At 42.9% G+C, this 21,486-nt stretch overlaps 1 protein-coding gene across 2 annotated transcripts in view; it reads right to left on the bottom strand.

The window, feature by feature from the left end:
- The window catches only part of DNAH11 (dynein axonemal heavy chain 11), a 357,148-nt gene that overhangs the window by 2,996 nt on the left and 332,666 nt on the right, over positions 1 to 21,486 (bottom strand). For both annotated transcript variants that reach the window (XM_069587639.1, XM_069587640.1), the window contains 5 exons: positions 20,868 to 21,059; positions 17,178 to 17,297; positions 8,973 to 9,215; positions 4,562 to 4,744; positions 4,370 to 4,485 (listed from right to left, as the gene is read on the bottom strand). In XM_069587639.1, coding sequence (XP_069443740.1) covers positions 4,370 to 4,485; positions 4,562 to 4,744; positions 8,973 to 9,215; positions 17,178 to 17,297; positions 20,868 to 21,059 — 854 coding nt within the window. The remainder of the gene's footprint in view (positions 1 to 4,369; positions 4,486 to 4,561; positions 4,745 to 8,972; positions 9,216 to 17,177; positions 17,298 to 20,867; positions 21,060 to 21,486) is intronic.

Genomic DNA, 21,486 nt, shown 5'->3' with positions numbered 1-21,486 from the left:
CACAACAGTTACCCGATGTAGCAAGCATCTAAAACGTACCTGTGAGGAAGCCAGCTCACAGAGGCTAAGGAGAAATGAACTTCCATAAAATTAGGAGAAGCTTTCATAGGTAGCTTTTAAAGGGCTGCTGAACACGGGGGAGATGGAGCACAGAGCAGAAGGCCCCGCATAAATGCCTGTGGGGCAGCTCTCTAGGCTGAGGCCTCTCCCAGCCAGCGTGGCCGTGTCCACGGTTGCAAAGGCAGCAGGCTGCGTGAGGACCTCATGCCCACAGACCACCACCCGGAAGAAAGGTTAAATGCTCACACTTGGCTCACACAGAAAATTCCTACCAGCTTAGAACTTGGCTCTGGTCCTGCCCCATATTAAATTCTTACAAATAGCTGGTTTAGGGAAAACATACTTGTAGATAGATCCTACAAAGAAGAAAGGCAAGGAACAGGAAAAGCAAAGATAGAAAAAAAAAATTGAGATGTGAAAGAGGATAAACACTGCAGCAACCAGTCGTTCTCATGAAGTGCATGTGTAACGAGAATATGAGTTAAAACTGGTACGGTAAGAAAAAGTGAGGAAGTTAAGTTGGAAACAATCTCAAAAAGACAGTTATAAAAATGAAAGCAAAAAGTTAAACAGCATAAGGCAGAATAATAAGGAAAGCAAAATGAAATAGAAATGAGTTAGAGTTGGAGTGGAAATAAGATGAATGCTGAAACATTTGCTAATACAATTCTAGAAAATTTGAGTTTTCCTAAGTTACAAATTTGAATTATCATAATCAGGGACATATTTTGTAAGAAAATGTGACACATAATACTAAGATTCAGACTGTGGAGATAGAGAATCCCCTGCAAAGCCAGGAAAAACATGAAGTCTTTTTATAAAGGGAAAACGTGAGCTTCAGGCAGCTATTCAGATCATAGACTAGAATCACACCTGTGCAGTCCTCTGACAACAAATGGGTTAAATTACTTTTATAATCAGCCAAACTGTAGCTTGAGTCTAAAGATAACATTATATAGCATGAAAAACCACCCACAAATCAACCAGAAGGAAGGGAACCCAAAAATCAAAAATAAGAGAAATCTTAAAAACCAAGACTTAATATGTATGTTTAAACTTTAGAAAACTAGGTCAAGTAACCTTTCCCTCCCTTCAAAATATGCAATGTGAGACTAAAAGTTGACTTTGGAGAGTGACTTTTTTAATTCAGGGGAGAAACAGTAGACGAGAGAATAGGAGACAAAGATACAATGACGATCAGCCAGAAACGACAACCAACCAGAACACACAGAGACACACAGATTGACAGTCCAGGCAGGCGAAGATAAGGCACTGCTTGAAGAAAGAAGGGCTAAGAAACGAGACAGATGACGCAGAGAAAACCACGGACGCCACGGTGGGTGTGTATGACACGAGCACTACTGTGTGTGAAGTAGACGGCTGCTGAGAGCCTACTGTTCAGCTTGGTGGGGGGAGATACAATCTGTAGGACCTACATTAACCTTAAAAATGCATTCCAGTACATATTTCGTGCAGACAAATACTGTGTGATTCTACATAGACCAGGTACCTAGAACAGTCAAATCCATAGAGTCAGAAAGTACACTGGTAGATGGTGGGGTGGGGATGGGGACTTAGAGTTTAATGGGGACAGAGTTTCAGTTTAGGAAGGTGATGAACGGCGGTGAGAGGTGCACAGCCACACGTGATTGTACTTAGTGCCACTGAAATGTACAGTTAAATATGGTTAATATAGTACGTTTTATGTTACCTGACTTGCCACAATAAGTTCTTTCAAAAAAGCAGGGCTAAGAATTTTAAAGGGTGGGAAGAATTGTGGACTCAGATTTAAAACAGCACACAGTATCAAGTAGGATGCCTTTTTAAGAGACCACACCTAAACACATCAGTAAAAATGACAGAACATTAATAAAAGTTAAGAAAAAAAAATCTTTAAAACTTCCCAGAGGGTAACTTAGCTGTGGAGGAATGACAAGTATTTATGAACAGACTCACCAGCCATAGGAAGTGCCAGAAGACAATGCAGTTATAGAACACTGACATTTGGAGAGAAAATAATTATCTAGAATTCTACTTCCAGGTAAACTATTCATCAAGAGGGAGAGCATAGTGAAGAGAATCCAGACACAATACCATCTCCTCCCCGCTACATACCCTGAAAGCCTGCTGCGTGCTTAACCCTTTAGCTCAATGAAGAGGGGACCCCTACTGCTGCGCCGCTGTGGTTTCAGTGATGAGGAATGGCATTTCTGCCTTCTGTGACTGAAGGTTCCAGAGAAAGTCTGACTGAAGTCGAGCTTATTCAGCAGCTCAGAGGACCTCAAGCCCAGCTTCTTCCCTTTCACACCTTTTGCAGTGCTGACCACGTGGCCCCAGTATGGCACTGCATCCTGAATTTATGCCAACTGGAGAGGGGCTCACTTTTATTTTAGGATTAAAAATAAGCAGGGACCCTGTGCCAAAGATGTAAAACATGAGGAAGGAAAACAAGCAGAAACCTTAAGTTTTGCAAACACGATCTCTCAGGAATATCTCTTTGGGGACTAGAGTCCAGCAGGGCAGTTCTTCCTGTGTCTGTGGTGACGGCAGGGTCTCCGGATGTGCCCTTCGTGGGGATGGGAACAAATAGGTGGCTGGGCTTTCCAGTTAGTCATCCGACATTATTTTCAAAAGTGTGTAGTAGCTGAATTATGACAACTCTTCACAGGTGATGTAGGTAAGATACAATGTTATAAACTTCTAACAGTTTTCTGAATGGTCTATATTCCATACCACTGCTGTTTTACAACTGCATTTTCGCAAACATATGTCAAACTTAACCACAGGCCATTTTTTTCAGATGACTTGACTTTGTCAAAGTATCCTAAAAAGCTCCCAGTCTGTCAATAGCAAATGTAAGTCTTGAAAGGTCTTTTTGTCTTAAAATTATAAATCTCATGACAGAAGCTTGAATGGTTTTTCCTGTATTTATCATGCTTACAAATTACTTACCTATAAACCACTTCTATAAAAGAATTAAAACTTGGGTTGTCTTGGGATAAACGTGTCTCAGTTGTTTGTAGAGATGTTAGCAGTAGTTCTTCCTAAGTCATAAGCATTAGGAGTGTCTATTTGAAAATTAAAGCACCGGAAAAAGGCAGCAAAGAAATCGACACATGCTATCAAGGAAAAATAATTCCTGACCATAAACAAAACAAAAATAAAATTATGGTGGTTTAAAATAAAGTTTAACTATAATTCCAGACTGGAAGGATGGTAAAATGGCAAAAGAGAAAAGTACTGGTGTTACAGTGCATTAGAAAAATCAAAAGTGTGTATGTTACAATGACAAGTCTTCCTAAAATAATAGAAACAGGACAGGGATACACATATGATGAAGAAAGTCACAGAAGCTAGAAGAGTTTGGAAAAAAGAGGCTAAGAAAAATACATAGAAATTAGGAATCAAAAGATTGGGTGAAATAAGTCTAAAGTTATCGCTGTCGTAAAATTTAAGTGTAAATGTAAATTCTTTTTGACTGGAAGTATAAAGTCTGCCTTTAGATATTCAAAGCATTAACAGAAACCCAGTGACTCTGCCAAATGCTTTCCTGTCATCCGGCAGGTCCACAGGGCACGTTCCGCTGTGTCTGCACCCAAACACCTGGGTGCCTGGGGGCAGTTCCAATGTGCAGCCACTGGAAATTCTAACGGGGCCTTCCAGTATAAGGACTGGAGTAGCATTCTGCTTAATGCAAGAAAAGCTTAGGAAAGTGAGGACAACAAACGTCCATGTAAAAAATCCAGGTGTAGAGACAGCCTCACGAAACTTGCTGTGCTGACTTGCAAGGCCGAGCTGTGCTTGGCAGCAGCCCTCCGGGAGCTGTAAGTTTCTGCCCCTGACTCTGTGGCATGTCTACACAGTCCTATCCACACAGCGAAGGCAGTGTTACCTACTGCTTCCTGGGGTAAAAGTTCACTGTGAAATGCCATTAGTTATCACTGGCTTCAGAAATAAGGGTATAAGATGAGGTGAGGGTAAACTTAAGGATGCCTCCCCCGGCCATTTAAATCCTAACAACTCAATGAGGAAGTTCTTTTATCATTTTTCAGATGATAAACTGAAACAGAGAGGTCAGATATTTTGTCCAAGATCAGGTAGCCACTCAGTGAGAAGCAGAATTTGATTCCTGCTATGACCCTAACTTGATTTTTGCCTTTGAAGCAACATACCGAGGAAACTCAAATGAAACTGGTGGTGGTGTGCATGGTTACGGCTGAATGTACTCAGCAAAGCACAATCTTTAGGGTTCCTATAAGGCATAATTCAGAAAATCAAACCGGCACCGAGCTGGGGTGTAGGTGCTTACCACTGGGCCAGGCCGTACGTGGATGGATAAGCCAGTTTGCTCCAGGTTTCTGGTACTGCGTCGTAACTCATTGCAGACTGCTGGGCTTCCATGTCAGGAGACAGCGTCAGCTCCCCCTGCCAGGGAAGAAGACTGCAGAGTAAATAAGTCTTCATGTGGAGGAGCCTGCTCGAGTCCCACTTTTAAATTTACCTTCAATCCAAGCTCTAATTGTTGAAGTGACACACGGATTTCCCGAAGGAGAATGTTCATCCTCTCACATTCTTGGAGGCAAACAAGGGCATAGGGGCTTCTATTTGGGTTTTTCTGCATTATCTCTGTCATGTTGAACTCTTCTGGAAGTTTCTCCAAAATATCATCCAAGACATTCTTAACCTTAAATTGTTAACAAACACAAAGATTTAGCTCCTTTCCATTTCATTTTCGATCATGATGATGGTATATCTTCTTTTTACGTCTAAGAATATATACTACAATTCCCAAAGATGCTTGCTAATGAGTTTAAAAGATGACTACTAACTCCCAGGAGGTGGGCAGAAGGGCACTGCCAATGAAACCACATACAACTCTCTATGTCCTTGTCTTCTGAAGTAAAATACTGACTCAAGAGCTAATGTAATGGTTGGGAAACGTGAACAAATAATAGCTGTTGGACTGGGGAACTGGTAACAGTTTATTAATCTGCCACATGGCAGAATCACTGAATTCACAGTTCCCTGAAAGATATGGATAAAGGCCTGACATATATTCCTAAGTTGTTTTTATAGGAGGCAGACGCCCCCTCCAGAAGACAGCTACTGACACCAAAAACACAGACCCCAGACTGGTTGACACCAGAAGGTTGATGATGCTTGAAACTCTACCTTGATGCCAACCAATCCAAGAACTGTCCACTAGCTGATTGTGGCCTGCTCTGTGAACACTGTAAGACTCCTCTACCCATCCAGGAGGGACACACAGACTTGAGGGCGTCACCCTGCTGCGGCCCCTTTGCCTGGCAAAGCAGTAAAAGCTGCTCCTTTCTACATCGCCCCAACCCCTGTCTCTGCATTTCTATTCAGCACCATCACCAACCCCCCTCAGCTCGTTCTCAAACAGTGCAGCCCCCTCCCCTCTTGAGCTCCCACAGTATAGTCAGGGAGGTGTTACTATTTGTAGTTTACTTACTGTTAGCATTTAGGGAACAAAAGAAGTCTTATAACTACATTTCATTAGTTTATAAAGACATGATCAGAACGTGGAGAACCTCAATATTTGAGTAGTCCATTTTTGCAATCTGCTAATTAAAAACAAATTATTTGAAAAGTCGAATGAACCAAAGAGGCCACTTAAACTAATTCTGGTGACTCTGCTATGCTGCCCTTGTAGCTGACACATCCAACAATTTGGGAGGCAGTTTGGATCAGTATTTTCAACAAGAAGGAAGCCCCTATCTTCTAGAGCTGTTGCCCTAAAGAAATGAAGGATTTACTCACTTGGGGACGTGCATATGTACCTAGCACTCTGATGTGGATAGTGATTCTAACGATGCAGTTTTGCAGACCTGGGAAAACCAACAAACACCTGAAAATGATACAAGACTAGAAGGTACTCCCTGTCCTCAAGCCTCAGGCAGCTTTTCCCTCTCCTGGATTTCTTGGATTACGGCCTGGGGCTCTGATGTGATGCTTGCAAACTGCTTTAGTGCCCTGGCAGATAATTTGTCAGATCCTGAAATCTTGAGCTCATGTACAGCAGCAGCAGACAGTATGAAACAGTACAGTTGAGAAGTTAGGTGAAAGAATGGCTTTGGGACTCAGCTAGAATCTGGTTTTCCTTCAGTGGCCTTTCAAGCTGTATGACCAGGGCGAGTCACCTAACTTTATCTCTGAAATAGAGATCCTGGAATCAGTACTATTCATGCTTCCCAGGTGGCTTAGATGGTAAAGAATCCACCAGCCAATGTAGGAGACACAGGTTTGATCCCTGGGTCAGGAAGATCCCCTGGAGAAGGAAATGGCAACCCGCTCCAGTATTCTTGCCTGGGAAATCCCATGGACAGAGGAGCCTGGTGGGCTACAGTCCATGGGGTCGCAGAGAGTCGGACACGACAGCGACTGGGCGCACACACACATCAATACCACCCAGAGTTTCAGAGGAGCAAATGGCGTGTTTGTAAAGCACTCTCTATAGCACCTATTAGATAAACAAAACTGTACCTGGGAGATGGCTGCTGGTTTGCCTGGTTTGCTGGTTTGCCTGTAAATGCTGAGGTAGCTTTACCTTATTTGTTCTGCATTTTTTGATTTAATGATCAGCTTTCTTATTGGAAAGATTGAAGCCCTCTCAGAACTAGAGGTGACCTCACATGCTCTCTGCTTCTGTTAACACTGTGTGTGCCTGCTAAGTCACGAAAGTCACGTCCAACTCTTTGTGACCCAATGGACTATAGCCTGCCAAGCTCCTCTGACGATGGGAATTCTGCAGGCAAGAATACTGGAGTGGGTTGCCATGCTCTCCTCCAAAGGATCTTCCCAATCCAGGGATCAAACCACATCTCTTATAGCTCCTGCATTGGCAGGCGGGTTCTTTACCACTGGGCCACCTGGGAAGTCCCTGTTAACATTATAGATGTTCCCAAATAGATGAATTTTCTCCATGCATCTCTTTTCAAAATATCTAAATTATAAAATGTCTCAGTGAACGGCCTTATTTCAAGAAATAACTGAAGAATTTCAAGAAATAATATGGCAAGTTCCTGGGACCTCTCTATAATTAGATCTGATTACTGTGTTCCCACAAACTGAATCCTTGATTAGTAATTTTGAAAGAAAAAAGGTTAATTTACTGGGGAAAAATTTTTAAAAATTCAGGTTTTTAATTAATGAGAAACAAGATTTTAAAGGTAAAAAAATTACTTGATGTCCATTTCTCATCCCCATTATTCTATAGCAATAAATACCTTCAAAAGAATAATGCTAGCCTCCCAAGAAAAGGTGAAAAAAGACACTCATAAAATGACAGAGCCAAAAACATACTGTATGAAAGACAACCACACAGATGGAGAAGAAATATGCAATACATATTCTTAATGACACATATCTAGAATACAGAGTTCATGTGAATCAGTAAGATAAAGATTGATAACCAAATTAGAATTTGACACGCAAACGGAACAAGTACTTCGCAAGAAGGTATATCCAATGGCCATAAACATACAGGAAAAATGCTCAATACTATTCCTTAACTGAGGGACTGCAAAGTTAAAACCACAATGAAATACTATTCTTTAGGAGACCCCCAAGGAGCAGGAACAACTGGGACTTATCATCCCCACTGCTGGGGGAAGTACAATTACTTTGGAAAAAGGTTTGGGAGTATCTGCTAAAGCTGAACATTACTCCCTTGAGCCACCAGTTCTACCTCTGGGTATACAGGAAGGAGTATGATGAGAAGATACCTTTGGGAGTCACCTTTGTCTCCTGACAAAAGACTATACAGGAGTGTTCATGGCTGTGACAGTCATAATAGCAAAATGCTAGGAGGCAATGGCAGCCCATTCCACTACTCTTGCCTGGAAACTCCCATGGACAGAGGAGCCTGGTGGGCTGCCGTCCATGGGGTCACTATGAGTCGGACACGACTGAGCAACTTCACTTTCCCTTTTCACTTTCATGCACTGGAGAAGGAAATGGCAACCCACTCCAGTGCTCTTGCCTGGAGAATCCCAGGGATGGGGGAGCCTGGTGGGCCGCCGTCTATGGGGTCGCACAGAGTCGGACACGACTGAAGCGACTTAGCAGCAGCAGCAGGAAAAACCCCAATACCCATTCGCCATGGAAGGAATAAATAAAGCATGATATATTTACATAGTAGAATACTGGGCTTCTTGTTGGCTCAGATGGTAAAGAATTCACCTGCAATGCAGGAGATGTGCGTTTGATCCCTGAGTTGGGTAGATCTGGAGAAGGAAATGGAAACCTACTCCAGTATTCTTACTTGGGAAATCCCATGCACAGAGGAGCCTGGTGGGCTACGGTCCATGGGATTGCAAAGAGTAGGACATGACTTTGTGAGTAAACCATCACCACCACCACAGTAGAATACTGAACAAAAATTAACCATTAGTCCATGCAATAACATGGATGAATCTCACAAATATAATGTGCAGTGAAAGGAGTGGACATTAGTCAACTAGTACATCCTGAGCACATGTATTTGAAGTTTAAATGCTGGGAAAGCTAATCTGTGGTGACAGAGGTAAGGAGAAGAGGGTACCTTTGGCCTGCTCCAGGGGATCTTCCCAACCCAGGGATCGAACCCAGGTCTCCCTCACTGCAGGTGGATTCTTTACTGTCTGAGCTACCAGGAAAGCCCAAGAATACTGGAGTGCATCGCCTATTCCTTCTCCAGGGGATCTTCCCGACCTAGGAATCAAAGTAGGGTCTCCTACGTTGCAGGCGGATTCTCTACCAGCTGAGCCACCAGGGAAGCATCCCGGAGTGCTGGAGGCAGTGGCTGTGTGTGTACACAGAGGGAAAATCCCTGAGCTGTGCACTCGGGGTTAGCGTGCGTCGGTGTAGGTACGATGCCCCTCAACAGAAAAGAAACAGCGACCCGCTACCTTGTCTTCCGTGCACTGTCCCAGCTCCTCGCTGCTCACTGCATTCCTGGGCTGCATCTCCAGCAAGGTTCTGAACAGCACGTTGGATGTGACCGTCAGAAATTCGATTTCCGCATTTGGGTGGAGGCCATACAGCACTGGGCTCTCTGGAGGAAGCATCTCTTCTATGTACTGGTGGTAGCCTGAGTAATCCAGGCTGGGTGGAGCTGCAAATCCCGGCGCCAGCATTAGCTCATCATCCATCTTCAAGCCCAAAGGAAAAGTCAGTTATTCCAAATTGAAGTGGACATTAGTCTTCCCTTCCTAAACGCCTAGGGAACACTCTGGTAGATGGTTCCAGCACAGTGCTAGCTAGAGGGCACACTTGCCACATCATCTCATGACCCTCTGGTAATCAGTCACTTTGCTCCGCGTATGGTACCTGGCTGACCTCTGTGGAGGAGTCCAAGGAACACACATGAACCTGTCCCTTAGAAGGGGTAACAAGATACGTGCACGCAACGGGAATGGATGTGCTGAGTCATCTGCTGAGTTCTGGTCACCCTGTTACATGTTTGCAGTCACTGATTCTCCCCATATATCCCCAATTTGCAGAGAGAAAATCGAGATTCAGAGTAACTTGCCCAGGCATTTGTTTGATGTTAATCTTAATTCTGAACTCATTTTAGTATGACTTCATCGTACTTTCCACAATACTATAAATTATTTTATGTATTATACATGTGGATTTTGTAAGCATGCATGATTATATATGCATATCTGAAAAAATGTGTATGAGTGTGTGTAATGAACATGTTATAGAGTAGTATGCACTATGATTCAAATGATTGAGACTTCCCCATGACTCTGAGCTTCTCAGGGCAGTCTGTAGCTCATCTCAGGATCTGTAGACCTGAGGCACATATTGGTGCCCTATCTATAGTTGCCTAGTAAGAGGCTGGAGTCATCAGGCATTAATCATGCCCACCCCTTCATTCAGGTTGGGACAAGGGTATATGTTTTACCTGGAAGAATGTTCTGTGTTCTCAACCAACGTGAGGTGAACAGCAATACCAGAACGTCTAAATGTTAGAATGCAGTGCCTCAAAGTGTAAGCACAGCCGTGTTGACCTAGATGGGTGGGATGAAGGGGGGTGGGAAGGATGTCCAAGAGGGAGGGAGCTTATGTACACACATAGCTGATTCACCTCATTGTACAGCAAAAACCAACCAACATTGTAAAGCAGCTACACCCCAATTTAAAAAAACTTAAAAAGGATTTATGGGTTTCCATCTCTAACCAGCTATAAATAGAGTCAATCAAGCACTTATAGTTTTCTCATTAACTCAGTATATGCTCTGATATCTTTCCCTAATTGTTCTTTAGTTCCCAGGGGACCATGATAATTCTGTTTTATTTTTCCAAACCTCTCTTGCTGTAAATTCTGTCTAAATGCACTTAAATGTACAGGGGATACTAGTTTTTAAAGACCATCACCTAATGTAGTTATGCCTAGATTTAAAAAAATTTTATTATTATTGTTTTCTGAAAATGGGGTTTATCTCTGCAATTGTGTATTTTTATGTTTTCTGGTCTCATTATCGCCTAGAGACAAAGTGACTATTCATTAATTGATTCCATCATTTGAACAGATTACCTGCTGCTGCTGCTGCTAAGTCGCTTCAGTCGTGTACGACTCTACGCAACCCCAAAGAAGCAGCCCACCAGGTTCCCCCGTCCCTGGGATTCTCCAGATTACCTAGTGTACCCCAATAAGCTGTGGAGGTACAAGAGATTCATGCAATGTAGTTCTTAAGGAACTCACAGTCTAATGGAAACAAAATAAGTGTGATTTTCTACACAGTCATGTTGTCAGTGAGTAGCAGCATTTTGTCCCTGCCTTCTCAAGCCTGCAGCCCCACACTGCCTGGGGAGCCCATGTCCTTAGGGATGATGGTGCACAACTGCTTTCCTGAATTCCAAAGGCCTTTTAAAATATTAAAGTCAGCATTTTTTTTTATTTTATACCAAGAGAATTTTGAAATTATCCAGTATTTCATCTTGCCAGAAATAGACCTTGACTAAATAAATATGAAAAGGAGCATCATGGACTGTCTCCATTAACTATATCCACTCATTTGGTTTGTTTTATTCACTTATTCAGATTTTCTACCATTTCATATTTATATATCAAAATAATCAACATTTAAATTTCACCCGATTCACCATGACTGAAACAAAATCGTCAAGCAGATTTAAACTCACCATTACTTGATAGATAAGTTAGCCAAAATTAAAATATGGGCATAAAATATGAATATGAAAACCAAATGTTAGACTAAATGTATCCAAGCCAGAATTTATTCCCTACAAACAAGGACTTGGTTTTCCCTATTAGTGTTCACTAGTTATAAGAAATTTTAAGAGCAACAGCTAAATTATCTTTCAGTACAGCCAAGAATTAAACAGTTTCAAGGAGACAAAGTAACCAAACTGTAGAATCATTTGGAACTTTCAAAATGCCTGGGGACTGGACATGTGTGTGACTGCATATTCAGATAATGTGGTTAGGAATGCAAATGATCTACGCTTTCTGGAAAGACTTAGGCAGTCTATTTACTAGAGTGTGAAGAGGGCCTTCAGTATACTGGACAAGGAGCAAAGCAAAGGAAAACAGCAAAATCAAAGGGAAGGACTAAGTTTATAGCCAGATAGAACTGGTTCAGTTCCCATCTTTGAGTGATTTGGTGGCCTTAAAAAAATGACTGTTTATCTGAGTTTCAATCTTATCAGTAAGGTAGGGTTCATAACATCAACCTAATGATCGTGGCTATGAGAATTTAATGACAAGTATACAAATAGCTGGGCTTCCCAGTTGGTGCTAATGGTAAAGAACCTGCCTGCCTGTGCAGGAGACAGAGAGGGAGGCAGGCTCCATCCCCGGGTCAGGAAGATCCCCTGGAGGAGGGCATGGCAGTCCACTCCAGTATTCTTCCCTGGAGAATCCCATGGACAGAGGAGACTGGCAGGCTACAGTCCATGGTGTCACACAGAGTTAAACATGACTGAAGCGACTTTGAACACAGGCACACAATTGCTAGGCACAGAGCAGCCTTTTACAAATGTTAGTTTTGGTTTTTCCTGCACCCTAGAAAGAGTCATGATTATCTCAAGTAGACACTAATTTTCTAGAAGGAAAAACAAAACCTGAGAATGTCCTACTGTAGTTCCCTACTGTGATGTCAAACAAGTACAGCATAAGCGAGGCTTACTTCACACAGGGACTTGTATTCTCCTTCAATAAAACTGTGAAGGTATGAACATACTCAAGGAGCGCTAGGAATCCTGATTCTGCATCTAAGCCTTCTCCCATCCCATGCAAGGGCTTTTATGAAAAGCTGCTTCTCCCTGATGAGACTCTAACTCTGCCCAGTGGCCACCTGCCTTGCCTTTGGGGGGAAGTTGTTTGATAAGGTTATTGTTACATTTCAAAGAATCAGTTGTTCTAAATTAACGTGTCTCCAAAGAAGACACACAAATGGCCAATAAGCACAGGAAAAGATGCTCAACATCATTAGTCTTCAGGGAAATGCAAAACAGAACCAGAGGGTTATACCGCTTCACACCCACCGTAAGGATGCGGAGAGAACAGACCTCTCATATATTGCCAGTGGGAATATAAAATGATGCAGCCACTTTGGGAAACTGTTGGTTCCTCAAAATAGTAAACATAAAGTTACCATGTGATCCATAATTTCATTTCTATGTATATACCCCAAAGAAGTGGAAATGTATGTCCATGCAAACACTTACACATGAATATTTATTCCACCATTATTCGTGATAGCCCCAAGGCCAGAAACAACCCAAATGTTCATTGACTGATGAACAGATACATAAAATGGAGTGTATTGATACACTGGAATATTATTTGGCCGCTAAAAGGAATAAAGTACAGATATATGCTATAACATGAATGAACCTTGAAAACATTATGCTAAGTGAAAGAAGTCAGACACAAAAGACCAGATATTGTCTGATTCCACTTACATGAAATGTCCAGAACAGGCAAATCTCGAGACAGAAAGATTAGCAATTGTCTGGGGCTGGGGAGTGGAGGATGTTGAGGACAGGATGGTGCGTGACTACTAATGAGTCCAGAGTATCTTCCAGGGTGACAGAGATGTTCTAAAATAAGATTGCGGCAATGGCTGCATAACTGAGCGCACACGAAAAACCTTTGGATTGTCCAACTGGTAAGTTTTATGGGATGTGAATTAGATCTCAATAAAGTATTTTAAGAGAAAGAATCAATGGGACTGAGCTCAGGGAGAATGAGCCTCCACATTATGAAAAATCATCAAGAATTTCAGTCATCTCTGCAGAAATCAGCGCAGGGCACGCTGTCAGGTAGAATGGTTAGGAACTGGGAAAGCCAGGATCCTGCCATCCTGTTGAGTCTGTTTGATTGTCATCCTTTTCACCTTCTCCTTCCTGGTAATTAATGAAAGGCTCACCTCCTCCACTGCCCCTCCGAGGAGCCGTTTAGGAAAAGAAGCCCCCAATTCACTGTGAGTCTAAACGAGTGTATATGCTTGTGGACTTCCGAGTAGAAAGAACAACAACCAAATGCCCTGGCGCCAAAGTCTGGGAGGGAAATTGCTCAAAGTTGAATCATGTTTTCTGCCTTTAGGGTCCATCAGTGATTTTCGAGGCAATACTCTCATTTCACAAATGAATACACTGAGGCACAGGATGGGCTGGCGCAAAGCTGGACAGTAAGTTAGTGGCAGAACCAGGACTAGGGTTCGGGTCTCCAGGACTGCCCAGGGGTATTCTCCCAGTAGCCACCCTGTGCCGCCCGGCATGCACAGCACAGATGGAGGTCCGTCTATGGCATGAGCCCATGACCACTGATGGCAGCACGCCAGCCAGGCGCTGCAGAGAATCTGGAGCCTGACTGCGAATTCAAATCCTGGTTTAGCTACTTGCGCAACTGAGCGCTCTGAATGTGGGTTTCCTCTGTGATGACTGGGATGATAATATCGGCTTCGCAGGACTGTAGTGAGAAGAGACAGTACACACGAACCGTGTAACTAACACAGGCCTTTGGCACAGAGCGGGGCTTGATGAAATTTAACAAATGGCGTCCGTGGTTATAGCTGCTGACTATATAAAGTACAGTCAAGTGCAAAATATACACTATGAAGATTTATACTCGGTAATAGTAAAAATATCTCCCATTTATTAGGCATTTTCTTCTAACAGTCTTGAAGCCTGAAAGTGAAGCCATGAGTTGGGCCATTCTTGTTCCACAGATGATGAAACAGAGGCTCAGGTTCAGTGATGTAGCCACAAGTGCCCAGCAGACACAAGAACTGAATCTGAACCCGAGCTTTGTTTTACTTCAAAGCCCAACTTCATGATTGTTATTATATGACAACTTTCAGGTGACCTGATACCTTATTTTCCAAAAGTAATTTACTCCTTGCTTAGCATTGCAAGTACGCACCTCACATAAGAGAATCATATTAATTCTAATTCCCTAACTTTGGCCAGGAACCTTCTTTTTGTTTTTTAAGCCAGGAACCTTCTGAAGCACATGCCATCAGGGAACCCTCTCTAAATGCCACCTCATTTACCCAACAAGAAACTCATCCATCTTCCCTAACAGGACAAAGTCACTGAAAACATTGTGAGTGGTGGAACTTGAAACCTCAGACCACCCGTGGGTAACTTTTCGATCAGGTGTCTGTGCAACCAAAGATACTAATCGCCAAAGTTAACCAACATGGGAAGTGGCAAAAAGACATCCTGCGGACGCAGCAGTGCCAGCTCAAGTCTCTCATGATGTAAACAGCATGAGCGGGAAACATCCGCACGAGAACAAAATCACTGGGATTTTGCAGCTTCTGCCACCAAACCAGTCAGAGCTTTCCCTTCCTCTGGTGAGTAGAAAAGGCAGCGCTGTCTGGTGAGCAGGGAAGATGGCCAACAAGCATGTCCATCCTGAAAACCTGACCAGATTGGCCGGGAAGGGCGGCTACCTGTATTTCTAAAGGGCTAACACCCACACCAGTGATGCCCCTCGGGTTGTACCCTCGACATTTCTTTTCCAGTTGTGTGAATGGGAGTTCAGCCTTGTGCAGGTTCATGGACCACCTCAGCTGGCAACAGTGATCACTCCTCATCCTCACGCCAGGACCAGAGAGCTTCTCACTCTGCCCCCTGACCTCCACTATCATTCGGAGGTGGCAGGTAAAGGTGGCAGGCCCAACCCTGTTTCTCTTTCCCATCTCCATGGTAACCTGCTCTCAGACCTCCTCTGAGGAACGAGTTCCAATTGTGCTGAATTGAAAGTGTCTTTCTGACCTGTGAAACCCAGTTCATTAGAACTAAGGAAAGACCAGGAGACTCGCAATCAAAAGAAACAAGTCATGGTCACATGGCAGGAAAGTATGTTTTTCCCTGCCCCATCCCCAAATCGTTCCACATAATTAAAAGCAGCAAAAACAAAACAAAACAAAACAATCTGTCCTCAGTTTCCTATATGAGACTACAGTACACCATGTTTTCTAACCCATGATCATATTTCTTCTTAGAATGGACTTTGGAGGAAGGTGTCATGCTTTTAGGAGATGAAGTTCTCAAGAAATTATAAATAGAAGGCTGCTCAAACTATTTTAAAAAACACACGGCACTGCTTTACACGCAGCTGGTGTCTTGCCCAAGTGCGACTGGAAAGGGCACGGTAGAGGGTGTCTTGGCGTTTCTAAGAAATAATCAGGCAAGGGCCATGAGCCTGCTGGCACTTTCAGCTACTCCAGTATGGAACACAAGAACTGAATACTTTCTCCAGGAAACCCAGCCCTAGGCACAAACCATGTGGGTACCTGGTCTACAGAGACAAAGGGCCGGTAAGATAAGAAACGGGAAAAAAGGGTACCCGGTTTCTTTATATTCTAGAACAGGGGGCTCTGCCCCTTCCCCACAGAAGGAAGAACTGTCCTTTTAAATCACTGCAGTTTTATTGAGCACATATTTAGTTAGGACATAGTGATCAAAATTTAGACTACTCCATGGCTTCAACTGATGTTGAAGCTGAAACTCCAATACTTTGGCCACCTGATGCGAAGAGCTGACTCATTCAAAAAGATCCTGATGCTGGGAAAGATTGAGGGCAGGAGGAGAAGGGGACGACAGAGGATGAGATGGCTGGATGGCATCACCGACTCGATGGACATGGGTTTGGGTGGACTCCAGGAGTTGGTGATGGACAGGGAGGCCTGGCGTGCTGCAATTCATGGGGTCGCAAAGAGTTGGACACAACTGAACAACTGAACTGAACTGATGGCTTCTGCAACAGAGAATTAACTATAGATTTCACTTACATCAGAGTCCCTGAATTGAAATCAATACATCTGCCTAGAAATAGATACCTATGGCTGGGGCCCCTGCCAGTGATAACTGAGTGGCCTGGGACAAATCACCATGCCCCTGCCGCCATCTCTAAAATAGGGTGGCAATATCAGTTCTGCGTAACTTACAGAGTTATTTCAGAAACGCAGTGAGGCTGTGCATGTAACAGTGCTTCCTGTGGGCAGAGAAACCACCTGGGTGTGTAAGTGTGTGTGTGTGTGTGCGGCGGGGGAGAAGAGATCTTGTTAAAACCGATACTCATCTTACGCGTCTGAGATGGGTCCCAAGACCCTGCATTTCTAGCAAATTTCCAGACTCCCAGGAAGGTGGGCCAGAGTATATTCACAAAAGGCCAAGAATCTTCAGTAACATTCAAGGAATATTAACATAGTGACATCAGTTTTAAAAATTCTTAGAGAAAGAGAAATATCATATGATGTCCCTTATACATGGCATCTAAAACTCACAGCCTTAGAGAACAAACTTATGGTTGCCAGGGGGAAGGATGGGGAGAAGGGATAGTCATGGAGTTTGGGATGGATATGTACACATTGCTAAATTTAAAATGGATAACCGACAAAGACCTACTGTATAGCACAGGGAACTCTGCCCATTGTTATGGAACAACCTAAATGGGAAAAAGAATTTGCGAAAGAATAGACACACGTACATGTATAACTGAATTACTTGGCTGTACACCCGAAACGAGCACAACATTGTTATTCAACTATTATCCAATATGAAATAAAAAGGCAAAAAAATTCAATTTTTTTCTCCAAGAAATGATTTTTTAAAAAATGTCTTACCAGAGAGGGATTCATGAATTCTTCTAAATACACACAGCACAGTTTGCGGTCCCAGTCATCTGTGATGTGGCCCCCATACATGATCTCTCCAAAGAGGTAGCGGAGGTCTTCCCACGGGACCTGGTGGGGATCAGGAAACGTTCACTCCCGGCTCCAGGGCAAAGGCCTCAGCCAACCGACAGCAAATCCTCCAGTCCCCACCAACAGAAGCATTTAAAAGAGGCCCAACAATTAGAATTGAACTGGCTGAGAATTATTTTCAGTGTGTGCTAATACATTCAGTAAAAATTCACTAACACTGAGCTTTTTTCTTAAAAAAAATTTTTTTTTTGTGGCCACACTACGTGGCATGCAGGATCTTCGTTCCCCAACCAGGGACTGAACCTGCGCCCCCGGCAGTGAAAGTGCAAATTTTAACTACTGCCAGGGACATCCCAACACTGAGCTTTTAATGAAGACTTTAAAGCAAACTTGAGTTATTCAGAATATGTTTATACACTCAAAACCTCATCTAAAAACCAGGAGAAGGCCTATGTTGGTTGATATGGCTTTTGAGGGATGACCTACTTTTACAGTCTGATCTGTATCAGGTTTTTATGATCTGATTCAGGAAAAGAAAGAAAAACTACAGTTTGAATTTGGGGTATACTGAGAATTCCATCACCTTCCAGAATTCCAGGCAAACCAATTGAGTTTGTCACCGACTGATCTGAGGGCTCGGCTTATGGCATGGCTGGCCTCCAGGACTATCCTAAGGGCTGTAGCTAATGTTTTAGTGCAGAAATCACAGCATCTCCTCTTTACTGGGCTTCACAGGGTTTGAAGCACCTTCTTTGCTACCCTTTAGCTTCCTCTGGGTTTGCAAAACATGCCAGCTTGTGATGAAGCCTTTCTAGACAGAAACCTTTATATCCTCGGGGGCAGTGTATTGCTTCCCAGCAGTTCAAGTAAAAACTTAATTATAGCCTTCGAATTGTTGCATGATGTGACAGAAGAAGTAAAATTGCCTCAACTATTCCAATGCACTTGCTACAGGTTTATTAGAATTTGAATAAATGAACCTCAAATATGTCTCTCTTTTAAGTCACCGCAATGTGAATGAAAAAGAAAAGTGGCTACAAGGCACCATATTCCCTCCCCCATGCCATGGGCTACTTCCAGAGAGCAAAAAGGGATGGAAAATAAGAGATTTCTTAACTTGATTTCTGTGATCACATTTAATTAATGCCTTCTATATATTATGATTTGATACATGGCCCCCTCAAGATTTTAATCAGCTACAGATCTGTTCTTAATAATTGATTTTCTTCCCCCAAATCTTGATTTTTGTTTTCTAAATATACATTTTTCTGGCATCCTTCCCTTGGCATGGTGATACACCCTGAAAGAAAACAACTTCTTGTTATTCAATAGAGGGCCTCTTGAGCAGGTTAGAATGGGAGAAAGGTACTGCTACAGAGTAACAATTTTTCTTTCTACATCCTTGAGGCTTTTTAAAACCAAAGTCAGAAGTTACATAGCTGGATCTCCAACCTTAAATGCAATCAAGTGATATTTTCAATTAAAGTCTTCCAATCTTGACATTCAAGAATTTCTCTATGGTGAGACTTGTAAAATGTATATGGAAGAACATCAGAGTTCTTATAAGAGTTAAACCATGGCGGGGCGGGGCGGGGGGCCTTCCCTGGAGGCCCAGTGGTAAAGAATCTGCTGCCGATGCAGGAGACAAGGATCCCTGATTCAAGAAGATCCCACGTGTTGCAGAGCAACTAAGCCTGCGTGCCACAGCCACTGAGCCTGTGCTCCAGAGCCTGGGAGCTGCAACTCCTGAGCCCGTGTGCGGCGACTCCTGAAGCCTCTGTGTCCTAAAGCTTGTGCCCCGCAACGAGAGAAGCCACCGCAATGAGAAGCCTGGACTCGGCAACTAGAGTAGCCCCTGCTCTCTGCAACTAGAGGAAACCTTGCACAGCAACAAAGACCCAGAACAACCAAAACTAAATTAATTAATTTAAAAAATTTAAATGTTGGCATTCCCTAAGACTTAACCTTTAAATCTCTCCATCACACTCTGTACCCTTGGTGATCTCTTCTAACCACATAACTTGAAAGATCATCTATCAAATGTCTACTTCCAAGTTTATACAGATACCTTCTTGAAAAGGGCAGCATGTACAAGGAAACTATGTGGGCAAGTCAACTTAATTTCCAAACCCAAGTAACTTGCTTCATGGTATGTGGTGAATGACTTGGATCAAGACGTCTGAGAGACAAGACAGAGTGTTTAAAACCAGAAGCTGTTGATTCTGGGACCCCCGTGGGAGAAGGAGCAGGACACAGTGGGAGTCAACTGCTCAACTGGTGCTGCCGAGCCTCAGGACGTGAGAGCCGGGAGGAACACGAGGCAGCTCCTCTCCTACCCCGCTTCGTTTCTACCTCGACTGTGCACAGGATGTGGCTGAAATACGGTAATATGCCTGGTCTTGGCCTCCTAGGACAGGAATGAAGGACTTAAATAAAAGTATTAAGTCGTCTATTTCATTTTCCACCCAGAACTATGACAATAATCATTTTTACCTGCAACATTTTAAACAAAACGTGCTAAGATCAACACAAAATGCTGTTTATTAAACTGGTCAAAGTATGCTCAAAGTGAACTTCAAAAATTTAAAAAATGATAGCCACCATCATACACCATACAGAAGCAATTTATCTCGAATACAACCTATTCAACATGTGTTCCTTGACAGAACACACCCACGTTACGCACAAAGCGTACATATTCTGAGAGTGGTCAAACCATCTTGAAAGCTTAAGAAAATTTTGACAACAAAAATGATAACAATAGTTACCAAAAGAACAGCAACAACAAAATATTTATACATGGAAACATTGGTTTTAAAGGCCTTTTATAGAAAGTGTGACCTAAAGCCTAATGGCTGGTTGATTCAGACAAACATACCTCACTATTAGCAGATTGAAACTTAATGGAAAAAGTTCCCCTTATGAGGACTAAGCCAGAAAATCCTTACAAACGGTTCATCATTTTTGAAGTCCAATCACCGAGTTTCAAGAGTTTACACAAATGTTCTTGATGAAGCGTTCCCATTCCCATCTGTAGAACACATTTTCGCTGCAGAATAAAATCATTCATCTACCTTTAACTTCAAATCAAGGGGAACATTACTGAGAAAGTCACAACAAGGTGGCATCCTCAATACATAATAATGACATATGCAGGAAATGCACCATTATTTATACATGTGACGTGCTGTAAATTGCTTCCATCATCAGAACTAATTGTAGTGATTATTAATGCAGTGTTATGAACTGTCAGAATTGCTGTACGTAATTACATTTGTGCAAATGCTTCATTACCTGCCTAATGAATCTGGCATATATGCACATGTAAACCACTGTTTTTGTTAACATAATGAAGGACACTTTTTTTTTTTTTTTTTGGAACTAAGCTGCTGATGTAGAACTGGTTTGACCTATCTTCTCAAGTTCGAGCATCCACTGTTGTAAAACCTTTGATCCGGTTTATTTTCACACTGGGCAGAAGATGCATATATAGTGTCAGCTATTTCAATAATAGTTTCAAAAGAGAAATTATGGTCCATTTTGACAGTGCCCAAAGACTGACAGCTTTAGCACACTCCCCGCAGAGGTTATCCGACCATGGACACTTACGTTAGGGTTTGCCTCTAAGTAGTTGTAGAGGACGTTGGCGCAGATGGTGAGGTCCCCGGGGCTGAACGGGTAGCGGCGGCTCCAGCCCTGGGGGCCAAACCTCAGCCTCCCGGCAACACAGGCATGGAAGTAGCACAGAGAGAAGAGGATGCTTTTAAACTCCTGCTCCTTGGAGCACACTTCGAGTGTGTCCTGGGAGGAAAGAAAAAAGGAGTGGTCATCTGCCTGTATGGGTTCCAAGGGCAAGGGTGTGAGGCTTCAATTATCCTGCAGAGGACTCTGAGAGAGACCTAGGACAGTGGTGACATGCAGCTTTAAGCTGGGAGAGCATAGGAGGAGACTGTTTGGCACTTGCTAATGTGTTAATTTAAGAGGAATGGTTTTATTTTGCTTCAGTTATACCTTTGTTCCTCTAGAGAATGAGACCATTCATTCTGACCAGTGGTAATACTGCGTGACGTCTTTTTCCCCCGCAAAAATTTCCTTGTACAATCTGGATGACAAAAGGCCATCATCTTGATTTCATCAGTGTAACAGAATATAAGTGAATGCCAGCCCTTCATTCCTCCCAGTGCCACGGTACTACAGATGATCTGAGCACACGGCCACTCATCGCAAA

Source organism: Ovis canadensis, chromosome 4 (genome assembly GCF_042477335.2).
Source record: "Ovis canadensis isolate MfBH-ARS-UI-01 breed Bighorn chromosome 4, ARS-UI_OviCan_v2, whole genome shotgun sequence".
Taxonomy (NCBI): Eukaryota; Metazoa; Chordata; class Mammalia; order Artiodactyla; family Bovidae; genus Ovis; species Ovis canadensis.
The sequence above is the reverse complement of the archived record's forward strand: the minus strand, read 5'-3'. Positions and strand labels throughout refer to the sequence as shown.